Source organism: Propithecus coquereli, unplaced genomic scaffold (assembly GCF_000956105.1).
Source record: "Propithecus coquereli isolate 6110/MARCELLA unplaced genomic scaffold, Pcoq_1.0 Scaffold37, whole genome shotgun sequence".
Classification (NCBI taxonomy): Eukaryota; Metazoa; Chordata; class Mammalia; order Primates; family Indriidae; genus Propithecus; species Propithecus coquereli.
Genome location: NW_012149396.1, coordinates 549458 through 575032, shown reverse-complemented (window position 1 = coordinate 575032; position 25575 = coordinate 549458). Strand labels below are relative to the sequence as shown.

Sequence of the window (25575 nt, the reverse complement as noted above, 5' to 3'; positions counted from 1 at the left end):
AGAAGTTAATCAAAGGACTGAAATACAGCCTCAACAGACCTGGTTCTTGAAACAATGACTTCTTATGCTTGCCCCCAAGATTACCAAAGTTTAATACGGGGGTTCAACAGGAGACTCTCAGTCTCAAAATAAGAGGAAGCACATAGGGTCACTAGGAGACATTGGAAGCCTAAAGCCCATAGGTCAAGCTACCTGCACACTCTAAGAAAAATATATATTCTGATAACGAACAGGAAGATGAATAGGGATTCTCACTTGAGCAAAGGAAACACACCGTAGCTACCAATACTATGTTCATTTTAGACCTGACCTACCAAATATGATAAAGAATCACAACCCATTTGATGAAAAACAGCATTGCAAAAAGAAGCACCAAACCAACGTAAAAAAATATATATCCCCCCAATAGCTTTCTAAAAATATGATGTCTTATCTTTGCATCTTATACATTAGCAAGCATGGTAGTTATAGCCTCCTTGGAAGGTAGCACAATTTAACAATTCAGAGCATAAGCTTTAGAGCCAGGCTACTTGGATTTGAATCCGACCTCAATAACTTACAAACTAATGACCTTGGAAAAGTTCCCTGACCTTTTAAACTTCAGTTTTCTCATTTATAAAACTTCACAGGATTTTTGAGAGGATTAAAGGAGATAATACATGTAAAGTCTTATTACAATGTCTGGTACATCTTAAACTACTATTATTTTAAATTATAGGTAGTTTAAGTACTCAAGATTTTTCATTAACACACTTGAATTTTTCATTTTATTTTTTGTACTAATATAATACTGATACTAATTAAGAAGAAAAGATTTCCAAGCTGGAAGAAAGTACATGGAGATCACTTGCTCCATGGACGTAAATGCCAAGTAACCAATATACCATTAAATTATGATGTGCACATACAAAAATACAATAGCATTGTATACTGGATAGGTTCAACTATGAAACAATTTACCTATATTTCAATGTGTTACACAGTATAAGATATATGACATTCTTAAGATAATAAAAAATGGTAATCAATGTTAAAGAAGGTAGGCAGGCCCAAAGGGTACTAAGTTAATCTGGGAGAGAAGTTCTTTATTATCAATAAATTGGTTTCAGGAGTACATGCTTTTTTCTGGGGAAAGGGTCCATAGATTTTTATTAGATTGCTACAGGGCATTATGATTTCCAAAGGGTTAAAGAATTTCTGCTCAAATATCAGATGTACTGATAATACTGTAATTTAATTAAGAAGTTCTAAGTTCCCATTAAAAATTTAGTTTTATTAACAGAAGGGTCAAATATAATCATTCTTATACAATGGCTATTTGATCTCTTAAGAGCAAGAGAACAAAGAGTAAGTCAGCTGCCAACATAGAGACTGTGATTTACATACGAAGCAAGTCTTGAGACTAGAGGATCTCTGTTGAAAATATAGTGGAAAGTCCTAACTGGTACAATCTGGATAGCCCAGTGAGATGCAAGATTTCAAGAAATGATAATAATTTAAAAACTCAACTAAAAATATCAGAACAACTTACTTTTGCTTCTCTAAATTTTAAATACCTTACCTTAACTAATAAACCATACTTGTCAAACATCCAGATTTTCTTCTGTGCCTCTTCTTCTGAGAGGCCATTTTCTACCATAGACATAACTATGAGATTTGCAATTCCAAGAGCAGCCTGTCCAACAAAACATACATTTTAAGAACAAAGAGTATAACACAGTGCTTGAATTACTTTATATATGAAAATTATATATTATGAGCAATACTTGGTTTATTCTTTCATCACAAATCAAACAAATGTTGATTCTTTGTGATATTCCCTCTAAACTTAAATTGCTTATTTTACAAAAGAAGTCTTGAATTCATACCCTCTATCTCAACAAAATTAGAAGCTCATTATGCTCTTTTCAACATTCTGTCCCAGTTTCCAATTATAAAGGAGAGTGTTGCTTTTAGTTTTTAAAAGTTTACAAGAACTTACCTCTCCTGCTCCAAGAAATAAGATTTTGTGTTCTGAGATAGGTTTACTAATAACTTTTTGTGCTGCAAGAAGACCTGCTAGAGCTACTGCAGCAGTCCCTGTAAGAAAAATAACGATTTTTACAAATAAAAAATGGGCACAATAAAAATGTTTAAAAAGTAGGAATCAAAAATTTAAAGTTTTCTTTTTGTTTTACCTTGAATATCATCATTAAAAGTACAATATTTTTCTCGATATTTTCTCAAGAACCTGAATGCATTATGATTTCCAAAGTCTTCAAACTGAATAAGTGTGTTCCGGCCGTATCTACAAACAGCAAACCCCACAATTGTTGTGTTGAAAATATCAGTATTAAACAGCTTTCCTTATGTCCAACATTCCTTATGACAGCATTTAAAAATGTTATTATGTTAGTTCAATTAAGGTCATTTGAAAATTTTCAGAGCCTGTGAAAGACTAGACCCGAAATGTAGAAATCTATTAATCAAAATAAAAAAAAATGTATGGGGTACTTAAAAAGAATATGTACCACGATGAGCCCACAGGATACCAATCTATGTAAACTGTTTCTAAGTGTCTAGGAGGGTGCCTAGCACACATACACACTAAATAACTTCCTAAAAGAAAGAGACTCTATCTCCGAGTCTCAAAAAGTATATATTTGGTATGTATATTCTTATCACATTAACAGTTAAACAGGGGCATAGGAAAGTATATATTAAATAAGTAGTAAAAAATAATTGCTTTATGAGTTTATTGACATTCAGAAAAAGAAGATGTCAACATCTAGGTGACTTAGGGTAATAAGGGAAGGCCTGAAAAGGAAGTGGGACTTTATTTGGGCCCTGAAAGAAGAACAAAAAGTAAAGAAGTGGGAAGAAAAGCAAGGTGTATATGGGTGACCCTGAATTTTTAACAGTCTGGCTATATATTTCAAAGTTTATGTTAAAAGACAAGGGAGAACTTGGTTAAGGTCGGTTGGGGCCAAATAATGGAGAATCTTGAATGCTAAATTAGAGAATAAGGAATTTCTTCTGCATCCCATGTAGAACCACTGAAGGCTACAGAGAAGGAAAGAATTCATATAAGACTCCCTTTAGGAAGGGCAAACCTGCCAGTGATATGCAGCACATACTGGTGTGGGGAGAGATGAGAACGACAGAAGCAGCTAAGAGGCTACACTGATACAAGGACAAGAGATCTGAAGCAGAAGACACAGGAAGCAAAAGGGACATAACTATGAGACATCAGAATGAACAAACAGAAATTGATGATGAGGATCAACTGGGAAGTATGGAAGAAGTTGTTACAATGTCAAGGCAACCTAAATGACTAAGATACTATTTGGTTGTTCAAGGTGTGGAAGAAGGGGAGACGGCCACTTCTGGCAAGTCAAAAAATTCAGCTTTAGATATGTCAACTTTGACTCCAAAATGAAACTAATTCTTGAGTATTTTCTACGTGCCAGTAATTTAAAAGGTAGGCTAAGGCTCGATTATTAAGGTAAAGAGTTTGGACTTTACCCTATGGCAATAGGACACTAATGAGCTATTTTGAGTGAAAGAATGATACAATGAAGGATGTGTTTTTAAAAGATTAATCCGATGTTAAGGTGTAGATGAACTGGAGAGAAGAGAAATTGGAGGAAGGATTAGAAGAATCCAGAAGAGAGATAAGGAGTGTGGCAATGGAAAACAAGAGACAGATTTCTGAGGCATATAAGTGTTAGTATCAGCTGGATTTGAGGAATATTTGACTGCATGGAGGGGTTGATAGCGAAGGAGGAAGAGTCACAGATAATACCGAGACCAAAGGTTTGGCAACAGGGTGAATGTTACTGCCAATAATAGAGACATTATAGCAAAAATAACAACAATAATAATAGATTCCAGTTATTAGAAATACATGCCTCAGAAGGGCAGTGCGACCACAGAGACGGTTTTCATAGGTTTCGGACTCACATGTATCAAGGTCACAGTTTACATGACTCAAAAACAGTACTATTCAGTTATCCACATTTAATAAAAGAGAGCAAGAAGAACCAGTAAAGATGATAAAAGAAAGGTGGGAGAAAGACCAAGTTAGGAAAGTCTTTTGGTAGTCAAAAGAGAGAGTTTCAAGGACCTAGGAGTAGGAAAACGTGGTCAGATGTTGCAAAGAGATAGAAAGGAAGGAAGATCAAATGGTCAGGGAATTTAAAACACAAAAGCTACAGGAGAACTCCAGTGGAATGGTGGGAGTGACCCTGGGCGTCAAGGGCTGAAAGGAGGACTGAGCAGTGAGGGTTTGAGAGACGCAGTGAGGGCAGACTTCTCTCATGATGTCGGGGAACTCAAGAAAGCAAGGCAGAGCATGAATACCTCCTTGTATCAGCACATCTAATCAGACAGAAAAGAACCAAAGTTCTCAAAAATTTAATCTCCTGCCTATCTTCACAAGAGATAAAGGAAAACAAAACAGAACTGTGGTTCCTGCTCCCCCCCTCATTAAAGGTGCTTTCATATACTCAAACTACTTTTTTAATACCTGTCAGTAATAGCTTTCATAAACTCATCAATCAGGTCATCATAATGTTGCGAGCGATCTCGTTTCTGATACAAGCCCATGTAAAATGGGTCTTTTAAGAGTGCCTATAAAAGAAACCAAATGTAAAAATAAAATCATTTTTGTTACATAACCAGTTTAAACACACAAAAATGGTAAAATAAAAAAAATACAATTTTTAAAACTTCATTGCCCTTTAAGAAACTTTTAATAGGCTTAATTTACTACAGTTTATACAAATATTGTAAATAGAGTTTAAGGAAATGACCAACATCCCCTCACAAAATTTTCCCTTCTTCAACTATCTTCAAAAGATGAATATAGAAAGTTTTAAAAATATAGGAAGAAGATCAAAGGGGGAGAATGATATTACTCACTACATTATCAGTTCCCACATCAATACACACAGGCAGGCATTTATCAGGCTGTATTCCTGCACAAGCCGTATACAAACAAAGTTTTCCTACTGGAATTCCCATTCCATAGACACCCAGATCTCCAAGACCCAGAATTCTCTCTCCATCAGTCACCACAACAGCCTTAATCACAAAAAAAAAAAAAAAAAAAAAAAAAAAGGCAAATTAAAAGTTGTCAAAAATGAGGCACCATAGAGAAGCATTTAAAAAAAGTTGATTCATTTCACATATTTTCACTCTCACTTTTAAAAAAGAAAATTGTTTCTTGACTAACTTCCAATGTAAACCAACCAAGCATATTTAAAATTCTAGGATTTCTGACTATTATAAGATATTAAAAAGCGAATTAACTGGATTTGATTTCCCTTTGACTTCGGTTTAGGAATAGAATGTTTTTTGACTAGAGGACCAACTTAAATGTCTTCAGAAAGACTAAATATGGCAGAAGTGAACAAAATTTTGATGGAAAGATTACCACAAGAGAAAAATAAGAGTTTAGAATTAAACAGCATGAGACTTCGACACAATAACCTAGGCCAAACGAGAAAAACCTTAGCAACCATGAAAGAGAAAAACATCCAGGACAAAAAATAAACCTACCTATGAGGTTTTAAGATGATATTGTGAGTTTAATTATTTGATGAAGTATTTTTCTAGCTTATTCATACTAATGATTGTTCACCAACGTTTACTTTGGTAAGGAATACATACATAATAAAGGCAAGTAAGATCACTACCTATAATAAAAACAAAAGCCTATCAAAAGATCTTGAAATAAGCTCTTACTTTTTATTTTATGAAAGATAGCCAGATTGACCATGGTTTATATTTGCTAAATTTAAAACTCTCGTATTTGCTAAGGATCTAAATCTATCTTGATTTTAAAGGAAAAAAAGACATAACCGATCCTTTCCAACACCCTACAGAATAAAAGTTTTTATGGCATTTTAATGCATTTTCTCTACCTAGAATAATATTAGTGAAATAGAAGAGGAATATAGAGAAAACAAGAGACACCAGTGGTGCTGACACTGAGAGAGCTCACCTTGTAATACTAGCTCCAATTTTTTTCTCAAACATTAAACTAGTAAACCATTTTTTAACTATTACTATTATCATAACCTCAAATACAAAGTACTAAATCTGCATGTATATAAATGCAAAATAAATCAGAGCAACAATGAAAAACTTTTTGAATATTCAGAGGCAATTTACAAGGAAAGAGAAAAGCATTGTGAAAAGGAGGGTTGTGCTATTAGTACCTTAACATGATTTTCTGGCCAGTTATCCACAATTGATCTAACATGACCTCTGTCTGAGATTGAAATAAATAATCCCCTGCAACAGAACAAAAACATCTTTGCATTTCACAACAGTTTTATTTCTAAGTTTTTGTTCATAATTGGAATATTTAGGTATTTTAATAAAACATCAAGACATGGTATAATTTCCAAGCAGATTTAGCTAAGTCACACTGGTTTATTTTCAAACTGTAATTACATTGTTCACATAACAGCTGCACAAAGATTATTGTTAAATGATAGGATCATTTTACCCAAGAAGAAATGTACCCACACTTAATACCCAAATAAACTCAATACAGGCCAGGCATGGTGGCTCATGCCTGTAATCCTAGCACTCTGGGAGGCTGAGATGGGAGGATTGCTTGAGGTCAGGAGTTTGAGACCAGCCTCAGCAAAAGCGAGACTCTGTCTTTACTAAAAATAGAAAGAAATTAGCTAGACAACCAAAAATAGAAAAAATTAGCTAGGCGTGGTGGTGCACGCCTGTCGTCCCAGCTACCCACGAGGCTGAAGCAGGAGGACTGTTTGAGCCCAAGAGTTTGAGGTTGCTGTGAGCTAGGCTGATGCCATGGCACTCTAGCCCAGGCAACAGAGCAAGACTCTGTCTCAAAAACAACGACAACAAAAAACCCTCAATACATCTCCAGTAAAAAAAAAAATGAAATCCACAAAAAAATTAAAGATAAACCACCAATGTAGGAGTGCAAAACAAGGCCAATAAACTACTGTTAAAACTAAAAACCAAAAATCTGAAATTTGAAGGAACAGGAAGGGAAGGAAGAAAATTATGTTAAATTCACATACAAGATGACACACCTAAAGCATTAGAAAAGTGAAAAATTATTTTTATTTTTTAATTGACAAAAATTGTATATACAGTTGACCCCTGAACAATGTGGGAGTTAGAAAATCAAAAGTTGAATATCCATGTATAACTTTTGACTCTCCAAAAATATAACTACTAATAGCCTGTTGACCAAAAGCCTTACCTATAACGTAAGTTGATTAACACATATTTTGTATGTTGTATGTGTCATATACTGTATTTTTGCAATAAAGTAAGCTACAGAAAAGAAATTATTATTAAGAAAAGAGGACGGGTTGGTCTTGCTGTCTCAGAGGTGGAAGAAAATCTGTGTTGTTCAAGGGTCAATTGTATTTATCATGTACATGTTTTGAAATATGTATACATATTTCATATGTGGAATGGCTAATGAAAAGTTATTTTAAACACAATATACTGCTATCTAATTGAGATAATTAATCCAGATTTCACAAGAGAAAGGAGGAAAGCAGAAAAATAGAAAAGAAATATAGGTTCTAGAAAACATGTCAGGTAGAGATGAGGGCCAACAGGTCCCCATTGCCTTCAAACAGATTCTTACATTTAACTTTCTCATTGGTATCTTAACTTTGGCATTATTATTGTAGTTCAAATCAGTTTAGTTCAGCAGTTTCTCAACCATGGCTACATAATAGGCTCAACTGATGAGACTTTTAAAGTGCCGGGGTCCCACCTCCAGAGATTCTGATTTAACTGGCTTAGACTTTGCATCAATCAGCCAAGATTTACCAACCATCTTCTTATGTAAAAAACAAACAAAAAATCCCACTGCACAATACACTACAAAAATAAAATACAGCAGCTACCCTCACCCAAAAGCCGTGCTCTTTATGTTTCATGTCAGTTCTCAACTCTGAGGGTGCACATCATAATCACATCAGGAGCCTTGATGAAACCCCCACACCTGGGCCCGAGTCTAGACTAACCGAATCAGAATCTCTGTGGGTGGAGCTCAGGCATCAGTATCTTTAAGTATCCCTTTATCCTTTAATCTAGGTTGAGCACCACTATTCTAATAAGAAACTACAAAAGAGTTGAACAGCATATCATAGAAATGTTTTAGATACATTAACTGATGGCAGCATATACGTCAGAACAGTGTTTCCTCAGTGTCTTCCAGGGAATACCTGCAACATAATCACTGAGGATGTTCACTAAAATCCAGACCTCCAGACCTCTTATTCATCAGAAATCTTGGGGATGGGAAGGAGAGGAAAGTTGGCAGAGATTAACAATTCAATAAGTTCCACAGGTGTTTCTTATGCACATTAAAGTTTGAAAGGCATCAGACTCAATGACAGGAGACTGAAGATAAATGCTGTCATACCTTGTCTGAATTTCTACATTTGTATCAGTATGTTAGCCGGTATGGGAAAAATATAAGGATTGGAGAAAATGATAACAGGTTAGAGTAACAAGGTAAGAAAACTCAAATTAAGTAAAAATAGTTATTTATATAATGCTCATAAGTTAATAAAGAACTGTCCTATCAGTTTCTTCTCAATAGTTCTTCGATAGGTACTGCTATCTGCATTTTACACGAGAGGACATATCCAGAGGACTATGTGACTCATTCAAGGCCTTAAGGCAATGGCCCATTCCAGTACTCTTCTCACTTAAAATATTTGGAGGTGCTAGAACTATTTGAAATTAGAATTCATGAAAGTTCACAAAAAAGGAGAACAATCAACAGGAATTAAAGCTAACATAAAATGAGAAAGAACCAATCCTGTATTTTAGCCAGATTGACAAAACATTTCATGGTAACTCTGGAGAATCTGCCATCAGAATTAAGACTTTTTTTGGTTCCAAAAGTACCCAATTCCTCTAACAATCACAATAATTTAAAGAAGGTCAGGAATGAATAATGCTATTTCTACAAAGATAAAAGTTGTGAATATGTTGGTTTTTTTATTAATCCCTATAAATCCAAATTAAGCTTTTGTAAGGTGAGAAATGTGGTTGGGATAAGACTGTAACACATAAAATAGAACTATAATAGTGTTATGGAATGATATTTTCCTCATACAATAATGATTTACAATTATATTTTTTAAAATAAGCCTTACTTAGGTCTTCTAAAGATGTGTCCATACTGCGAGCAGGCAAGCCCAACTGTTGGTGTATATACAATTGGCATTAAGCTTTCGATATCATCTTGCAGTATTCTATAAAACAATTTCTCATTTCTTTCTTGTATTCCCATTATATAGATGTATCTGAAATTAAGCAAAGTAAACAATGTCTGAGTCAGCCTGCATTACATTAAAAGCTTTGGCTTAAGAAAATTAAGTCTAAACATATAAAATTGAAATTGAGACCCCCTCCCATGTCCACACTTCAAAGAAACACAAAACCCTAATTTATCACTATTTAACAGCTAGGACTAAAAATCAACAAAAATATAAGGGTACTTAAAGGGCAGATGAAGATGATGATGAAAATAACAACACAAACAACACCTAAAGTTTACTGAGCCCTTCCTATGAGTCAGGCTCTGTACAAGGCACTGGAAATGGAAAGATCATCTTAAGCAGGGGTCCTCAACCTATGGTGAGGTGTATAATTATTTTGTTATATATTACAACATAATAATAATATAAGTAAAGGGCACAATAAATGTAATGCACTTGAATCATCCCGAAACCATCGTCCCCCTAACCCCTGCCCCTGTCTATGGGAAAAATTGTCTTCCATGAAAATGGCCTCTAGTGCCAAAAAGGTTGGGGACCACTGCCTTAAGGAATTGATCTTTGAGGAGACTGACAAGTAAAAAAGGAAGCAAAAGAAAGTGGCATTCATTCAAATGTTAGCTTAACACCACATGCCAGGCACTACTTTGAACTTCAGGGATGTAAGAAGTGACCCTGCCCTTAAGAAGTTTATAACCCAGTAGGGTTATAAGCATTAGGAGGTCTGCATAGAGCACAGAGGCAGCACAAAGGAGGCCAATGGTCAATTCGTGTAAACAAATATATAAGTAGCTTCTTTTCAAGTTTAAAGAACAGGGAAATACTGGCTTGAAAACCAGTAATCATCTTGAATGAAATACGTCTAAAACAGACATGTTTCCTCCAAACATGTTTCTTCTCCTTGTACCATCTGACCAAACGGGAAACCCAGAGTCCATTCTTGATTTCTTCCTTTCTCGTCCTCCCCTACACCAGTCTAATAAATCACCAAGTCCCACAGAGTCTACCCTTGCCCAGTCCAAGCCACCATCACTTCTCACGTGGACTACCTCAAGAACCTTCTAACTAGCTTTGTTGTTGTTGTTGTTTGTTTGTTTTAAGAGACAGGGTTTCACTCTGTTGCCCAGGCTGGATGATGTGCAGTGGTCCTATAATCATGTCCTCCAAATGCACTCAGGTGGCATGCTCTCTGGGGGCCCTTCTCTGCCCACTCCTCTCCCCCACCACATATACACACACACACACACACACACACATTAGACTTTTCTGTTTTCCCATGATGCCCTGCTGCCTGTTCTGTAACCCACACTCCCCTTCTTGACTTTCCAGCTTCCCTCCAGCCTAGACAATACCATGAGCTAGGGACTATCACCTCATATACTTCTAGATTTCCAGGAACTAGCCAAGTACGTGGCACACAACTGGTGTGCAAATATTTGGTGACTAAGGAGAAATGATCCATTTAGAAGAGGAATTATATTTTCTATATAGCACCAGGGGCAGAAATGGTATCAATAGGTAGAAATTAAAGGGAAGCAGATTTTTCCTCAGTATAGGGTAGTAAGCAAACAACTGAGTTGTTATTAATAAGATGGCTTTGTGAAAGAGATAGCAGAGATATTAAGGAAAGAACAGGTGACCTTTCAGGCATGTGACAGAGGGAAGTTATGCAAGTTGTGGACTTCTTTAATGTTATCACTCTCACCTTCGTTTCACTTTAGTCACTCTCTGTGTTCCTCGCAGGGATGCTGGAGCACTCACCCAGGACCGTTACAGCTCAGAAATGGTGAATGCCCTTATTCCACTCTCAGATCACAACCCTTTACCACTTTGGATAGCTGAATAACGCCCTCACTTCATCATCCTTCCAGGGATCTTTAGCTCCTTGATCCCTTCATTTTCTCCCATTCTATTAGCTCCCTTTGGGATCCTCTTCATTCCCTACTGGATTCCATAATCAAATCTCTCACTCCAAGCAAATCTTTCCCTGTCATTACACCATCTTTACCACTGCACCGCCCACCCAGACAGTGAATTCCCTGAAAGGAAGGACTAGGTTTTTTCATTTTTTGAGTTCCAGAGCTTAGACCAATGTCTAGCACATAACAGCCCTGAATGAGTATTAGCTTAATTAATGTAGCACCTTCACTAGCCCAGCAAACTCCAAACCTGAATCAATGTTACATTTCATCTTTTCTATGGAAAAATAACATTGCTGTTCAGAATGGCACCCATACAAACAAGATTATATTGACAGGCTGTCAGGGCCTGTTCAATTCCTTTAACCTGCCCTTGCAGCTTTATCTCATAGCTACATGACTCTTCCAAACATTTACCACTCTCCTTCACCAACCTATTCAACCCTGGCCCTTCTAAAACTGAGCCATGATCTTCATATTTTATATCATAAAGAAAATCAAGGTCAAAGAGGTTAAATGAGATCTCATTATCTCTGCTCCAACACCTCCATACTTATTCTTACTAATAGCTATATTTATCTTCTTTACTCCTGCCTCGGAGAATGAACTGTTCTTTGTTCTTGTTCAAGGCCAGCCTCTCTACCTCTGCACTTGACCCTGTGCCTTTTTCCTGAGACCTTGCTCTATCAATTATTCTTTCTCCTGGGCTCATTCACGTTCAGTTTCCTCCCAGCCTAAAACATACTTCAACCCAAGTCCTCCTTTACTTATTTACTGTTAATGTCCTTCTCTCCCCTCTTGCCTGAACTTACTGAGAGCGGTTTACATTTCCTTCCCTCCCATTCATTTTTCAATCCATTGCAGTCTCCATTTTGCCCCATCATATCAAAGAAATCTCTCTCACCAGTCACCAATAATCCCCTATACTTAACAAACCTAATGGATATGTTTCGCCTGTATTCAGACTGATCCCTTTACCCAGAATAAGTTGTCTTTCTTTCTCATTAGCCTGCTACCTGCAGCATATTGTTTAAAATTCAGCTCAGCCAGCATAGTGGTGTGTGCCTGTAGTCCCAGCTACTTGAAAGGCTGAGGTGGGAGGATCACTTGAAGCCAGGAGTTTGATGCTGCACTGTGCTATGATCGAGCCTGTGAATAGCCACTGCACTGCACTCCAGCCTGGTGGGCAACATAGTGAGACCTCATCTCTTAAAAAAATTCAGCTCTTGCATCACTTCCTCCAGGAAGCTTTACCTGATTCCTCAAGTTGGGCTAGGTATCCCAGATGCTTCCAGAATATACCTTGCATGTACCTTTTTCTTATTGTACCTCACATTGTGGTCCGAGTACAGTGACAAACAAAGTGTAACTATCTACTGATGAGCTTCTAGAAGACAGGGCTGTGCATTGCTGGGTTGGTCATACATTCTAGTTTTCCAGGGACAGTTTTGGTCACACCTCTTTTCACTCCTCAAAGTGCCTGGATTAGATGATATAGTAAATGGTTGCCCTATCTACTACCTACTTGATATCCTCAGTGGCTAGTATAGTGTCACACACAAAGTAGGTGATCAACAGATGTTGTCAAATAAAATGGGCACAAATTAGATGGTAACCTTTGCTTCTAATGTTCTAGTAAAACCTGAAATGCTCTGAGTTTAAGCATAAAAACTGATTTCTGCTAAATTTTACAACAGTGAACACAGTGAAGTAGTCACTGAAGTGAGAGAAATAATCATTATAAAAATAGTTAACTGACAAAAACACAAACTATTAAGAGACTATATATTTCTCATGCTATAACCATAATGCTCCCAATATCCCTAATCAAAATATCAACAAAAAAACAAAACATTTAACCAACTCTTACTTTTCCAAAGGGTTACTCATTTTTTTCAAGTTTCTGTGGAATCGTAAGGCTTGAATATCTTGTGTCTCTATTTTGGGAGGTAGAAGTCCTTGAAGACCAAGCATTTGTCGTTCCTGTAATGTAAATGCCATTCCCTGAAGAGGAGAAATAAAAAGATAAAATATTATTTTTGCCCAGACACGGGGAACAAAGTTACTCTCATATACCATTGTTGGGAATGTAAACTAGTTTAGGCTTTGGAAGACAATTTTAAAGTATTCTTAAATTTCTTAATGCACATACTCTTCAATGAAGCAATTCAACTTCTAGCTAGCCATCTTAGAGAAACAGTCACACATGAAGTAAAGAGGCATATACAAAGAGATTAGTTGTAGTATTGTTTCTAGTTCTCTTGGCTGTTAAAAACTAAAAGTCCATGAATTATGATATAGTTAAGCATCCTATGGTATTTCCATACCATGAATATCACAGAAATAGTTAAACATATATGTCTAAGCATATTGTAGAAAGATCTCCAAGACATATAGTTAAAAAAAAAAAGCAAGTTCCAAATCAAAGCCAACTGTTAACCCATTCATGTTTAGAAAACCCACATAAAACTATATATTATACACAGATGCATGCACACATTGTAAGTGAAGTCAACAGAATACAGTTTGAAAGAATATAAACCAACTCATAGCAGAGGCTACCTCTCCACTCTGAAAGGAGTGAGGCTGGGTGGGGGGTGCGGGAAGGAGGACAGAAGAAATGATACCTAAGGAAAAACTAATCTATGTCATAAGAAAATCTTTTTCAATTTCTGGTGTTCTGCTGGGTTACATTCATTGCATCAAAGCAATGTCAGTGAAAATGCTGGACACTAAGGACTTCGGAAAATTTTTTCCTCCATAAAAGCAACAAGAACACTGGCCAAGTAATCACAATCACCTTTTGGAATACTGAAAATTAACCAAAGGTTTGTAGTTTCTATTGGGGAGCACTTATTCAAGAAAAACAGTTGAATTTTAGTAAACAGAAAACTTTGTGACATTTTATCATGCTCCCCTCTCTAGCTCCATGGTAGTCTTGAAAACCAACAGCTCACAATCACTGTGAAAATCAACAGCCTGGAACAACCACTGGAGGGGAAAGAAGGGGCTAGAGATTCTTCCAAAGCCCCATTCTCAAAAAAATGTCATTATTTGACCTATCTGGTGGTTCCCTGGAAGACTCCATTTGCACAGCTGTCCTTATTTGACCTAACTTGGAGCTCACTCAGTGGAAACAGTCTTTCCGCCGCAGAAGTGCTTGTTGAAAACAACCAGAGGCAATTATTCAGTAAGGCAGCTGCTGAGGCAGCCGATAACAGTGAGGCAAACAATAGGGTAACCAAAAAGCTGAAAGAGAAAGGCTAAGCAATGAGATGTCCTTGAGAGGGGCCCTCTGACAAGCTCTGAGGTGGTACTGGGAATCAAGAAGGCCAATGCATGAGCTGTGGACATGCCCAGGAAAGACTTGAGAAGGCCCTAAGCTCCCACTGCTGGCTGACCTTGAGGCTCTGTGCAAGCAGGAAGTGAAGGCTGATGTGTGGTTGGAAACAGGCTGGCTAAGTGCTGGAGGCACGCCCTAGCAAGCACACAGAGTTCCTTGACAAAGAATGGGGAACGTACTGGTTCTAAACATTTAAGTCCTTGTCTAATCATTAGCTGACCACTAAAGTAACCAAGCAGAGACTTCAGAAGGCATACAGAACAGGAATACAGATTTTATAATTAGTTCAGAAATGTCACTAAATAAGCAAAAGCAGCAGCAACACAACAAACCCAAGAAGGAGTATCTGATTTCCAGAGCTGACACATTGTTTAAAATGTCCAGTTTACAAAAAACAAAAAAGTCATGAGATATACAAGAGAGTCTGGTTCATATACATGAAAAAAGGCAGTTAATAGAAACTGTCCTTGAGGAAGCCCTGACATTGTACTTACTAGACAAAGACTTTAAATCAGTAACTTTAAACACATTCAAAGAACTAAAGGACACTATGTTTAAGGAACTAAAGGAAAGTATGAGAATGATGTTCCACCAATTAAGAGAATATCAATAAAGTTATAGAAATTACAAAAAAGAACCATATAGAAATTCTGGGGTTTAAAGTACAATAAATGACATAAAAAATTCATTAAAGGGGCTCATCAGCAGATTCGAGCAAGTGGAGGAAAGAATCAGTGAAATTAAAAATAGGTCAACTGAGATCATCCAGTCTAAGAAACAGAAAGAAAAAAGAATGAAGAGGTATGAACAGAGACTCATCAAGTGTGCCAACATATGCATAACAGAGACCCAGGAAAAAAGAGAAAGAGGAAGAAGAATATTTGAAGAAATAACACCCCCAAACCTCCCAAATATTACGGGAAACATTAATCTACACATCCAAGAAGCTCAACTCCAAGTATGATAACTCAAATAAATGTATACATAGACACATCATAATCAAACTGTCAAAAGACAAAGAGAGAAATCTGAAAGTAGAGAGAAGTGACTTATCATGTATAAGGAATCCTCAGTATGTTTAACAGCTAATTTCTTATCAGAAACCATGGAGGCTAGAAGGCAGTGGGATGACATATTTAAAGTGCTGAAAGAAAGAAACTGTCAAGCAAGAGTTTCTATTAATGTGTCCTGCAAAACTATTCTTCAGAACGAAGGAGAAATTAAGATATTCCCAGCTAAACAATTATTGAGAAAATTTGTTACTAGCAGACCTACCCCATAAGAAATATCAAAGAGAGTCCTACAGGCTGAAATGGAAAGACACTAGACAGTAACTCAAATATACACAAAGATACAAAGAGCAACTTTTTTCCTCCTGATTTAAAAGATAACTGTATAAAGCAATAATTATATATCTCTGTTGACGGAAACACAACACATAAAGATGTAATCTGTACAACAAAACAGCACAAAATCTGGGGATAGAGCTATATAGGAGTAAAGTTTTTGTACACTATTGAAATTAAGTTGGTATTAATGTGAATTAGATTGTTATAAAGATGTTCATTGTAATCTCCAGGGCAAACCACTAAGAAATTTAACAGGTAGTAAAAGGAAATATAAGAGAATTAAAATGGTAGACTAGAAAATATCTATTTAACATAGAGGAAGACAGTAATGGAGGAACAGAGAAACAAAAAAAGACTTATAGAAAACAAATAGCAAAATGGCAGATGTAAATCCTACCTTATCAGTCATTACATTAATGTAAATGGATTAAACTCAGGGATTGGCTGAATAGATGAAATAACACTACATCAACACTAAAGATGACACAGTCAGTAAGGGGTTAAGGTGGTACTCTTATCAGCTTTTGTGATTCCAAATCTACCTACTACACTATTACACAGCCATATATTATAAGGCTTATCAAACATTATGAAGATAAATTTACAATTTATTTTTCCAGTGGTAAAATGGTATATGAAACTATATACTACGATCTTAAAAGTAAATACAGTTTTAAGAGGACATGGCAAAATAAAAACAGACAATATACTGGAATGGTAGGAATATTATTAGAAAAGTAAGCCAAATAAGCATGGGCAGAAAAGGAGAAATCCAATATTACACTTGTACAGCCCTTTAAATGTTTCAAAATGCTATTACCTACATTATCTACATGAGAAAACTGAGGCCTACAGAGGTTAAATGATTTGCCAGAGTTTCATGGCTAGTAAATGGCAGAGCTCAAATTAGCACCTAAACTCCTGCTTATAATCCAGCATATGATGTCCAAGCTTTTAAAGTATAAGAAATTTTTTAAAATTTTCATAAAGAATTTCATGTTTATACCTGAATAGGCAAATCTACAGAAAAAGAAAGCAGAAGCTGGGAGGGCAGTGGAAATGGGGAGCATCTGCTTAATGGGTATTAGGTTTCCATTTGAGATAATGAAAAGTTCTAGAAGTAGATAGTGGTGATGGTACAAAACTGAATGTACTTAATGTTACTGAACTGTAAAGTTTTTAATGGTTAAAACTGTAAATTTCACATTATGTTTATCACAATAAAAAAGTTTTATAAACATAACAGGTACACAGTGATTACAGACATTTATTTCAAAAGATTCAGAATTCAGTACTGCCTTTAATTACTAATTCATTAACCACAGCAGCAACATACTCTTAAAAATAGTATTTATACATATGTGAAAATTAATTCAGTCTACAATGTTTGAAGCACAAACTTGATTTAACATTTCTTAAGTCCCTAAGAAGTTCATAACCCATGAATTTGGAATCACTGGTCTATGCTCTTTCTTAAACAAAAACAAACTCTTTCTGAATTTTAAGGGATTTCCAGAAGTTGCCCTTCAATGATGTAACTATACAGATGTTACTCAACCTCAGAGATTTCAGAAGCATTAGATCTTATTTTAGAGATTCCAGAGCATTAGATCTTATTTTCTTTATCAAAGTACTGTAATGCATTTAAGACTATCCTCCCTCTTGAAATTTGTTTGCCACTCAATGTGCTTTGTAAGTTTCTCATAACCCCTAAGTCTCCAGAGCAGGTATTAAATAAATTATTTTCATAAGGATAAAAAAGAACACAAACCAACATATTCATCAAATGTCTACTCTACACACAGCACTATAAAAGATACAAAGAAGTATCTGAATGGTCCCTGCCCAAAAGGAACCTGAAATATAGTCAAGATAATATAAATTCATGAAAATATAACTACCATCGATGATTTCAGTAAGAGCTTAAGACATCTAAAGAAACATAAAGCAACACATATTGATTACTTGTCAAAGAAACAGGAAGATAGAAACTGCTATGAAGTTTCAGAGGAGGGAGCAATTACTTTTGTCTATGGTGTATGAAAAGGCTCTAGAGGAAAACTCAATTTCAAATAACTTGCACCTTGAAGAGCAAACAAGATTTGAGGATATTAGGCAAAAACAAGAGAGGACTAAAATATCCTTCTTTAAGCTTCATTTAATTCACTAATTGCTTGCTGAATTCTCATTCTGTACCAGATACCAAAAATTCAAAGATGAGGTGCTCCGTGTGACCTATGGTTAAATTTCCCCTTCTAGGCCTGACACCCCTCAAAACTTACCATAGTATACAATTAATTGTTTTCTCCGATGACAGGAAATAAATGGGACTGGCAAATTTTTGATGACTGTTCTTTTAAAATAAGTCACACTTTTAATCTGAATGTACCTTTCCCAAAAAGGTAAATTTCACATATTACAATAAACTCAATGTATCCTCTTAAAAGCTTCCTCTAAAAAGTTTTTCCAGAATTATATTTACTTACTATTTAATACTCCTGCAATGAAAAAACAGAGAGGGACTTGCCTACTGAACCCAGCTTAGATAAAGGATGATTGGATCTCAATATCGCCCAACACTTCTATCCCAAGAGTGGTAATAAAAAGTTAGAGGTCTCTCTCTCTCTTTTGAAGCAGTAGTCTAATTAATAGGCAAAATTATTTGTGTGCAATGGTCTGTGTCCAAAAAGCTGGGTGCAGGTGGGGTGGGGTAGACTTTAAATAAAGGTTCATTTCACAATTTTGACTCCACCTTCCAAGAGCCTAACTGATTGGCTCAGGTTAAGTACCTTATTAGACCTGGGTAAATCTAAATATCCCACATCTGGCCCAAAGTTCTGGCCAGAGCACTATACTGGGAATTTTTCTTTTTTCTCTTTTTCTTTCTCTCTCTCTCTCTTCTCTCTCTCCCCCTCCCTCCCTCCCTTCCTTCCAGCTAGAACTAGGAAGGAAAGTCAATTCTTTTCTGATGGTAAAACTTGTGAGGGGTGAACTTTAGAAGGCATAAAGCAGCCACGATTCTTGCCATGTCGAGAACCATGATAAGTAGAAAAAGCAAACAGCTCTGAACAGTCTCAGCATAAAGCTACAAAAAAAGTCATACTTTTATCAGTCTAAAAATTATCAAACCTCTACCAGGAAGAGAGAAAATATATTTTGATATTAATGTTACTAACCTTGTTTGTTCTTGGATTTAACATAAGTGGCTTGCCTTTCTCTTTTATGTGCAAATGACGACATGCCAAAGTACAAGGAGTGGCAACTACTCTTAACCGGGATAACATCTTCTTTTTCACCTGGGAAAAATGAAGCAAATAAACCACTGATGAGAAACACAGCACCGCATGTACATCAAGTATCAGTTTTCAAAAACAGATTTTAATAAAAGCTTATCTTTGCACACGTGAAAATGCTTTTACAAAATACATTTATGTTTTCTCAAGTTGTAACAGTTGCAAAAGGGTAACAGTAAGGTGAAGGTGAAGACTTACTTTGCCTAACACTCTTAAATCCTTGGATAATAATCACTGCTCCTCTGTATGTACCACCTACTGTATGTCAGACACTGTGCAAAGCATTTAACCTCCTTCTACGCACACAAGTGTGGCAAGGCATATCTATCACTTGTGAAAGAAACAAATTAAGTGTTAAAAACAAGGTAGCAACTAGTAAATAGCAAAGTAAGTTTCATTTAATGAGTGTGTAAGTTTAGCTTGAAGGTAGAAAGTAAATAACAGGAAAGCCTGGGGCCTACACATTAGAGGAATGGAAACTGTCCAGATTCTTAATCTAGACTTAGAATTTTAATGTACTATATTCAATGTTTAAATCTAATGTACTAGGGCTGGATGTGGTGGTCCATGCCTGTAGTCCTATCTACTCCAGGGGCTGAGGCAGGAGGAATGCTTGAGCCCAGGAGTTGGAGGCTGCAGTGAGCTATGAGTGCAACTGTACTTCAGCACGGGTGACAGAGCAAGACCTTGTCATTCATTCATTAATAAAAAGTGAATAAATAAATAAACTATAATTTTTTTATCTTAGAAAACCTGTTATTTAATATAAACAAATCATGTAAATTGACTAGATAACATATGAAGAACTTCTGCATTCATCATAAACATATGGGAATTTTTTTAAATGAAGAACTATACATAAAACCTTAAATATTTTGTGATAACAGATTCTTCTGCTTATCAATTCTTCTACCAAAACTCAGAATTTCCCGTTTCTTTAAGTATTACAAATCACTGCAATGATCATGCAGTAAGTTTTTTCAAATGTAACTTCCATTTGCTGAGAAATCCATGGTCTGTATATGGAAGGGCATCGAAATCATTTGCGTAAGGATTAAAAATTTTTTTTATTGAGGTGACATTCACATAACATAAAATTAACCATTTTAAAGTGAATAATTCAGAGGCATTTAGAAAATTCTTTTTTTATTTTAAAGAAAATTCTTAATGTTGTACAGCCACCACCTCTAGCTGGTTCCAAAGTATTTCCATCACCTCAGAAGGAAACACCATGTTTGTTAAGCAGTTGTTCCACATTCCCCTTCTACTACCAGTACCTAGCAACCCCAATCTCTCTTCTGACTTTATGAATTTACCTATTCTAGACATTTCATATAAATGTGGTACCTAAACATGACCACAAAAACAAGAAATCTCTATCATCATTGACGCATCAAGAATCAAGATAACTGACCTGTTTTCTTAAAAAATGTTGACGTCATGAAAGACAATGACTAAGGAACTATTGCAATTTAAAGAAGACTAAACATATGATAACTAAAAGCAAAACCTAATCCTGAACTGTATGGCATACCAGGGAAAAAATGCTATAAAGGACATTATTGGGACAAGCGACAGAATTGGAAGATATACTGTAGATTACATAAAAGTATTATATAATTTTATGTTTTCTGAATTTGATGACTATACATAAGATATCCTTATTCTGAATATATACAATGAAGTATGAAGGGGCAAAGGAGTATAATGTATATGATCTTTTGAAATTATTCCAAAATAAATTTTAGAAAGAAATCTAAAGAGTCAGTACATTAATTAGCATCAACTATGCTAACAAATGCTACAGTAGCAACCTAATTGCAGAATAAGATCTCAGTAAAAACTAAAATGGCATTAAATATAGGGCTGGAAGATATGACTTTTAGCTATTTATCTATTGATGTTGCAAGAAAAGATTTTTTTAGCTTCACTTTTCAAACTTCCTACCAAAGAGGAGCAGCCTCTGATAAATAGAACTTCAAAGGCACCAAAAGATAGCTTAAAAGTTTACATCAATGCCAAAAACATGTAGACTGGTAGTTAGGCTGTCTCTGTTTATAAAACAAAACAAAAATTTAGCTTGACCAACTAAAGAAAATCCCAGAAGTGCTATCTTCAAAAACAAGATTTTTAAAATAAGTTTTTATTTTCCAATAATTTTAGATTCACACAAAAGCTGCAAGGACAGTGCAGAGTTCTCATACATCCCTCTCCCAGTTTCATTTTCCCCTAACGTTTAGAACAAGTTTTTAAGATAGTGAAGCCACGATTTTTCTAGGAAAAGAAATGCCCACTCCACTTTCAATTTCATCATTAGACAAGTTACTGGCTTCCCAGTATCTCAAGACTGTACTGTTTTATGGAAAAAACAATATTGTTTATGGTAGTGCAGTCTGGCACTCAAACCTAGGCTTGCTTTTCTAAAAAGCAACAGGCTGTGGCCTGGTTTTGGAAGGTTCTTGAACTAAGAACATTCTTTACATTTTTGTAAGGTTGTAAAACAAAACGAAACCCCCAAAACAATATGTGACAGAAATGCATGTGACTCACAAAGCCTAAAATACTTACTATCTGGTCTTTTACAGGAAAGCTTTTTGCCTACTCCTACTATAAAGGCTACAAATTCCTGTGAACTCAAAGGCAGGAAGTAAAATCTGCCTGTGTTGTACATACACACACACACACACACACACACACACACACACACACACGTACGCTTGCATGGTATCAGCACTATTTCTGGATTAGTTCTACAGATATTTGAATCCAAAGATAAGGACTTCAAATAAGGGATGTTTTAAAAGTGTTGCTGATCAGTTATTCCTGGACACCGAAACACTCCAGTTTGCAAGTTAACTATGTTGTTTTCTGCCTTCCCTATCACTTTCTTCCACCAGCCTCTGAAGTGAAGTGTGATTTACTGTTTCAAGACCATTTGTATGAGGCTTAGAGTCTCACCAACACATCTGGCTGTGAATGGTCACCCTGATATTAAATGTGATGCAGTGTTGGAGTCCTTCAATACTGCCAAGAATGTTTCACTCACATTAAATAGTCATAGATGCAATTAAGCTTTAAACCGTCAAGGCATGAAGGGAATAGATGAAAAGAATGTGTGAATTATTTGAAAGGTTTCTTGCTCTTTGTCAAAAAAAGGGAAAAAGCATTGTACAGACGACCAGGCCAAGACAGTAGGGATGGTTTTGTTCACGGTTCCAAGGAAAAAATTTAAGAATTAATTGTGAGCCTTAAAGAAACACTGACAATGTAGAAAATGGAAAGAACATAAAAATGATGACTAAGAGCAAAAGCCAGCAATATAAAATCTTCATCTATGTATTATTCAAAAATGATTTCATTTCTGAATATGTTATCAATAGCATAAAACCTCAAAATCACACACAGATTTGAGACCTTTCTAAGAGAGTTTGGCTTGTTGCCTGTTAGAGGCACACAAGTTACTGAGTTTGCATGTCAGGCAGCCAACTGAAAGACTGGGGACCCCCATAAGAAAAACCAATATGGCTGAACACAAATGGATCCCATTTGTTGCTAGTGTACTGACTGTTGCCAGCTCTCAGGGGGATACCTTAAGTTTCTTTTTTTCCTTTAGCTGTCTTTGGGAGTGGCTCTGGATCTGCTTCTTTGCACCTCTTTGGAGAGGCCTCATACTAAAGGCTTATTGGTTGTGGTTCTGAGTCACCTGGTAGGTACCTTTGGTTTAAAAGAAAAGGGAAAAAAAGGTTCAAAAGCCAGGAATATTGGTTGTTTGTCCTAGCTAAATCTGATAAGAGATTTGAAAAGATTTTGTTTGTTTTTTAAAGAGCTCAATAGTCAAAAGCTGGTTTAATTAAAAGCTGGTATTCAGGCTGTAATTTTTTTAAAAAAGGCCTTTCTACTTTTTCTCTTTTGGATCCTGTTTCTCCCCTGGGAATTCTTTTCAGTCTACTGAACCCCTGTTTTTAAAATTACATATTTTGTCCCTTTGTTCACTTTCTTTCTTGTTGGCATGATTTGTGCTGAGAAGAATGTAAAATTTCATCGGCCTTTCAGGCAGCTTAAGATCTCCTCAGACTGGCTCCTCTACAATTCATTCTCCCATCTGCCTCTGGCCCTCCTTCTGCCACCTCCAATCCTGCATCTAGCTTCTGTTCCCTCCACTTGGTGGTCAGTGTATGAAATGTTACTGACAGAAAACATCACTTCTGGCTATTACATAGAGAGATCTAAGAGAGACTTCTAAAGACTCTTTGAGGGACACAACTAATATGCTGCTGACCCCTCTTATTGGGTCCTCTGTCTTCCTCATGAAGCCCCAAAAGTGGTGAGTGGGTTTGGTTCTATCCGTTAATGAGCTCTGCCTTGAGCTCAGTAATCCAGTGTAGATTTTTCCTAGACTTATAAGCATAATCCTGCAGTAAACTCCTGTGATTTTATTACCTTGTCATCCATTTTTAATTTTCCTGTGTCTTCCTTTCAAACTCCTTCTTCAAAAAGCTTAAATTCTCTAGTTTTAAAATTGTTCGTAAAATAAAAATGTCTTTAGAATTGTCAGTATCAAATATAATTTAGACATTTTTGCCTGGGTCTACTGGTCAAATTTATACTATCTTTGTTAGATGTTTTAAGGTCATAAAACTATTTTCTTCTGTGATATTTTTGATACTTGCTTGATTTGCCTGTGAGCTTAAGTCTTTCGTTTTGAGCTTTTAGATTTTGTGGTCTAGACAGATGGCCATAGGAGGCCTGGGTACCTATGTGTGTCCACAGTGCCTGGGCCACTAGCTGCAGAGCAGTGCCGAGCCCAATATGGCCCCATCCTGCCCGGTCCAGCTGTGCCTCCTTGCCATGCTGGTAGGGGTCGGGTCCTCTAGGCATCATCTTTGCAGCTCTGTCCTCTGTCCTGGGCTCTGCACCTAGTACATAACAATTAAGTCATTAAGTTCTAGGCTTTTTACTGGAAATTAGGGTTATTAAGAATTAAAATTGTAACATACATAATTAAAACAAGTAGAGATAAAGAAAACAATTCTAAAAAAAAAAGAAAACAATTCTGCATACAAAGTGTACGAGAAAAGTAGGATGTGTTTTTGGTGAGGGAAGTTATAAGAAAGACATAAAGATGTGGTTTTTGTTAAAGAAAAGTAGTTTTGTCTAGTTTGGAGGGTATTTAAAGGTTGTTCAAAGTGAAGGGGGAAATGACATAGATACAACTTAACAGATATAAAAGGCTGGGGAAAGAAAAAAATAGAAAAAATTTTGTAAGCAGTCATAAAATCTTTATGGAAATCTTGTGTGGTCAAAGTTGACTGAGATTGGATGGATTTGTTTATAAAGTTTTATTAAAACTAGCTTTAGTAATAATACACTGAATTTGTTTTTCTCTTTTGAACGAGATATTCACGTAGTATTAATTTAAGAAATAGAAAAAGACTTTGGTTGGTTCATCTTTCAACAAAACTGCAAAAAAAAAAAAAAAAGAGGGTAAAGAAAGATTCTGTTTGCCTCATGCTGTCTCCATTAGGTCTTTCGATTGTTTGAAAAACTGAGTCTCCTCTCTGTCAAAAAATAAAGATTTTTGCTTTTTGAGGTCTTTTAATTATCACTTTGGCTACATGAATATTATTTCACAGTGGACCTGTGATCCTATTTTTGATAAAGTGTTTTAAAACCTTTGACATATTTGACGAGCTTCCCAAAATCAAATTTCACATTCTAAGTCTTTCTGACCTCAAACCAACTTCCTGACATTCAAAAAGGGCCCCTGGAAGTCCATGAGAAACATATTAGGCTTATTGGGAATGATCAACTATAAGGAAACATGGTCAAGTAAGAAATAATGTTTAATCCTTTCTGGAGTCATATTTGTATAAATGTGTTAATACGTGTTCCAAAATTGTATGAGATTCCTAGAAATCTGATGGCTTAGTATACATTATCAGTCATAATTCCAATACTACATTGTTGTATGTCACAGAAATAACCAAATTTCCTTGTCCATTGCATACTATCATGAATTCTTATCAGGTCTTTAACCATGGCCATTTTAAGTCTTACTGTCCATAGTAAATTTGCTTTTTCTAAAAGGTTAGTTTATTATAAAGAATATTATAAAAGATACAGATGAACAGCCAGAAAGTAAGCAATTTCTCCACTGCCTAAATTCTCATAGCTCTTTAGTTATCTATTTCTCTTTCTTTTGGAGACAGGGGTCTCGATGTAACATCAAACTCCTGGGCTCAAGTAATCTTCCTTCCTTAGCCTCCTAAGTAGCTGGTACTACAAGCACATGCCACTACACCCAGCTAATTTTTCTATTTTTTGTAAAGACAGGGTCTCACTGTGTTGTCCAGGCTGGTCTCAAACTTCTGGCCTCAAGTGATCCTCCCA

The 25575-nt window shown here is 35.9% G+C and overlaps 1 protein-coding gene across 1 annotated transcript in view; it reads right to left on the bottom strand.

The window, feature by feature from the left end:
* Window positions 1-25575, bottom strand: part of ME2 (malic enzyme 2, NAD(+)-dependent, mitochondrial) — a 56658-nt gene that overhangs the window by 23776 nt on the left and 7307 nt on the right. Inside the window, exons 2-10 of the mRNA XM_012651783.1 lie at window positions 19069-19188; window positions 13071-13204; window positions 9159-9308; window positions 6204-6279; window positions 4903-5064; window positions 4508-4611; window positions 2178-2287; window positions 1982-2079; window positions 1562-1675 (exon numbers count right to left, since the gene is read on the bottom strand). Coding sequence (XP_012507237.1) covers window positions 1562-1675; window positions 1982-2079; window positions 2178-2287; window positions 4508-4611; window positions 4903-5064; window positions 6204-6279; window positions 9159-9308; window positions 13071-13204; window positions 19069-19176 — 1056 coding nt within the window. The 5' untranslated portion in view covers window positions 19177-19188. The remainder of the gene's footprint in view (window positions 1-1561; window positions 1676-1981; window positions 2080-2177; window positions 2288-4507; window positions 4612-4902; window positions 5065-6203; window positions 6280-9158; window positions 9309-13070; window positions 13205-19068; window positions 19189-25575) is intronic.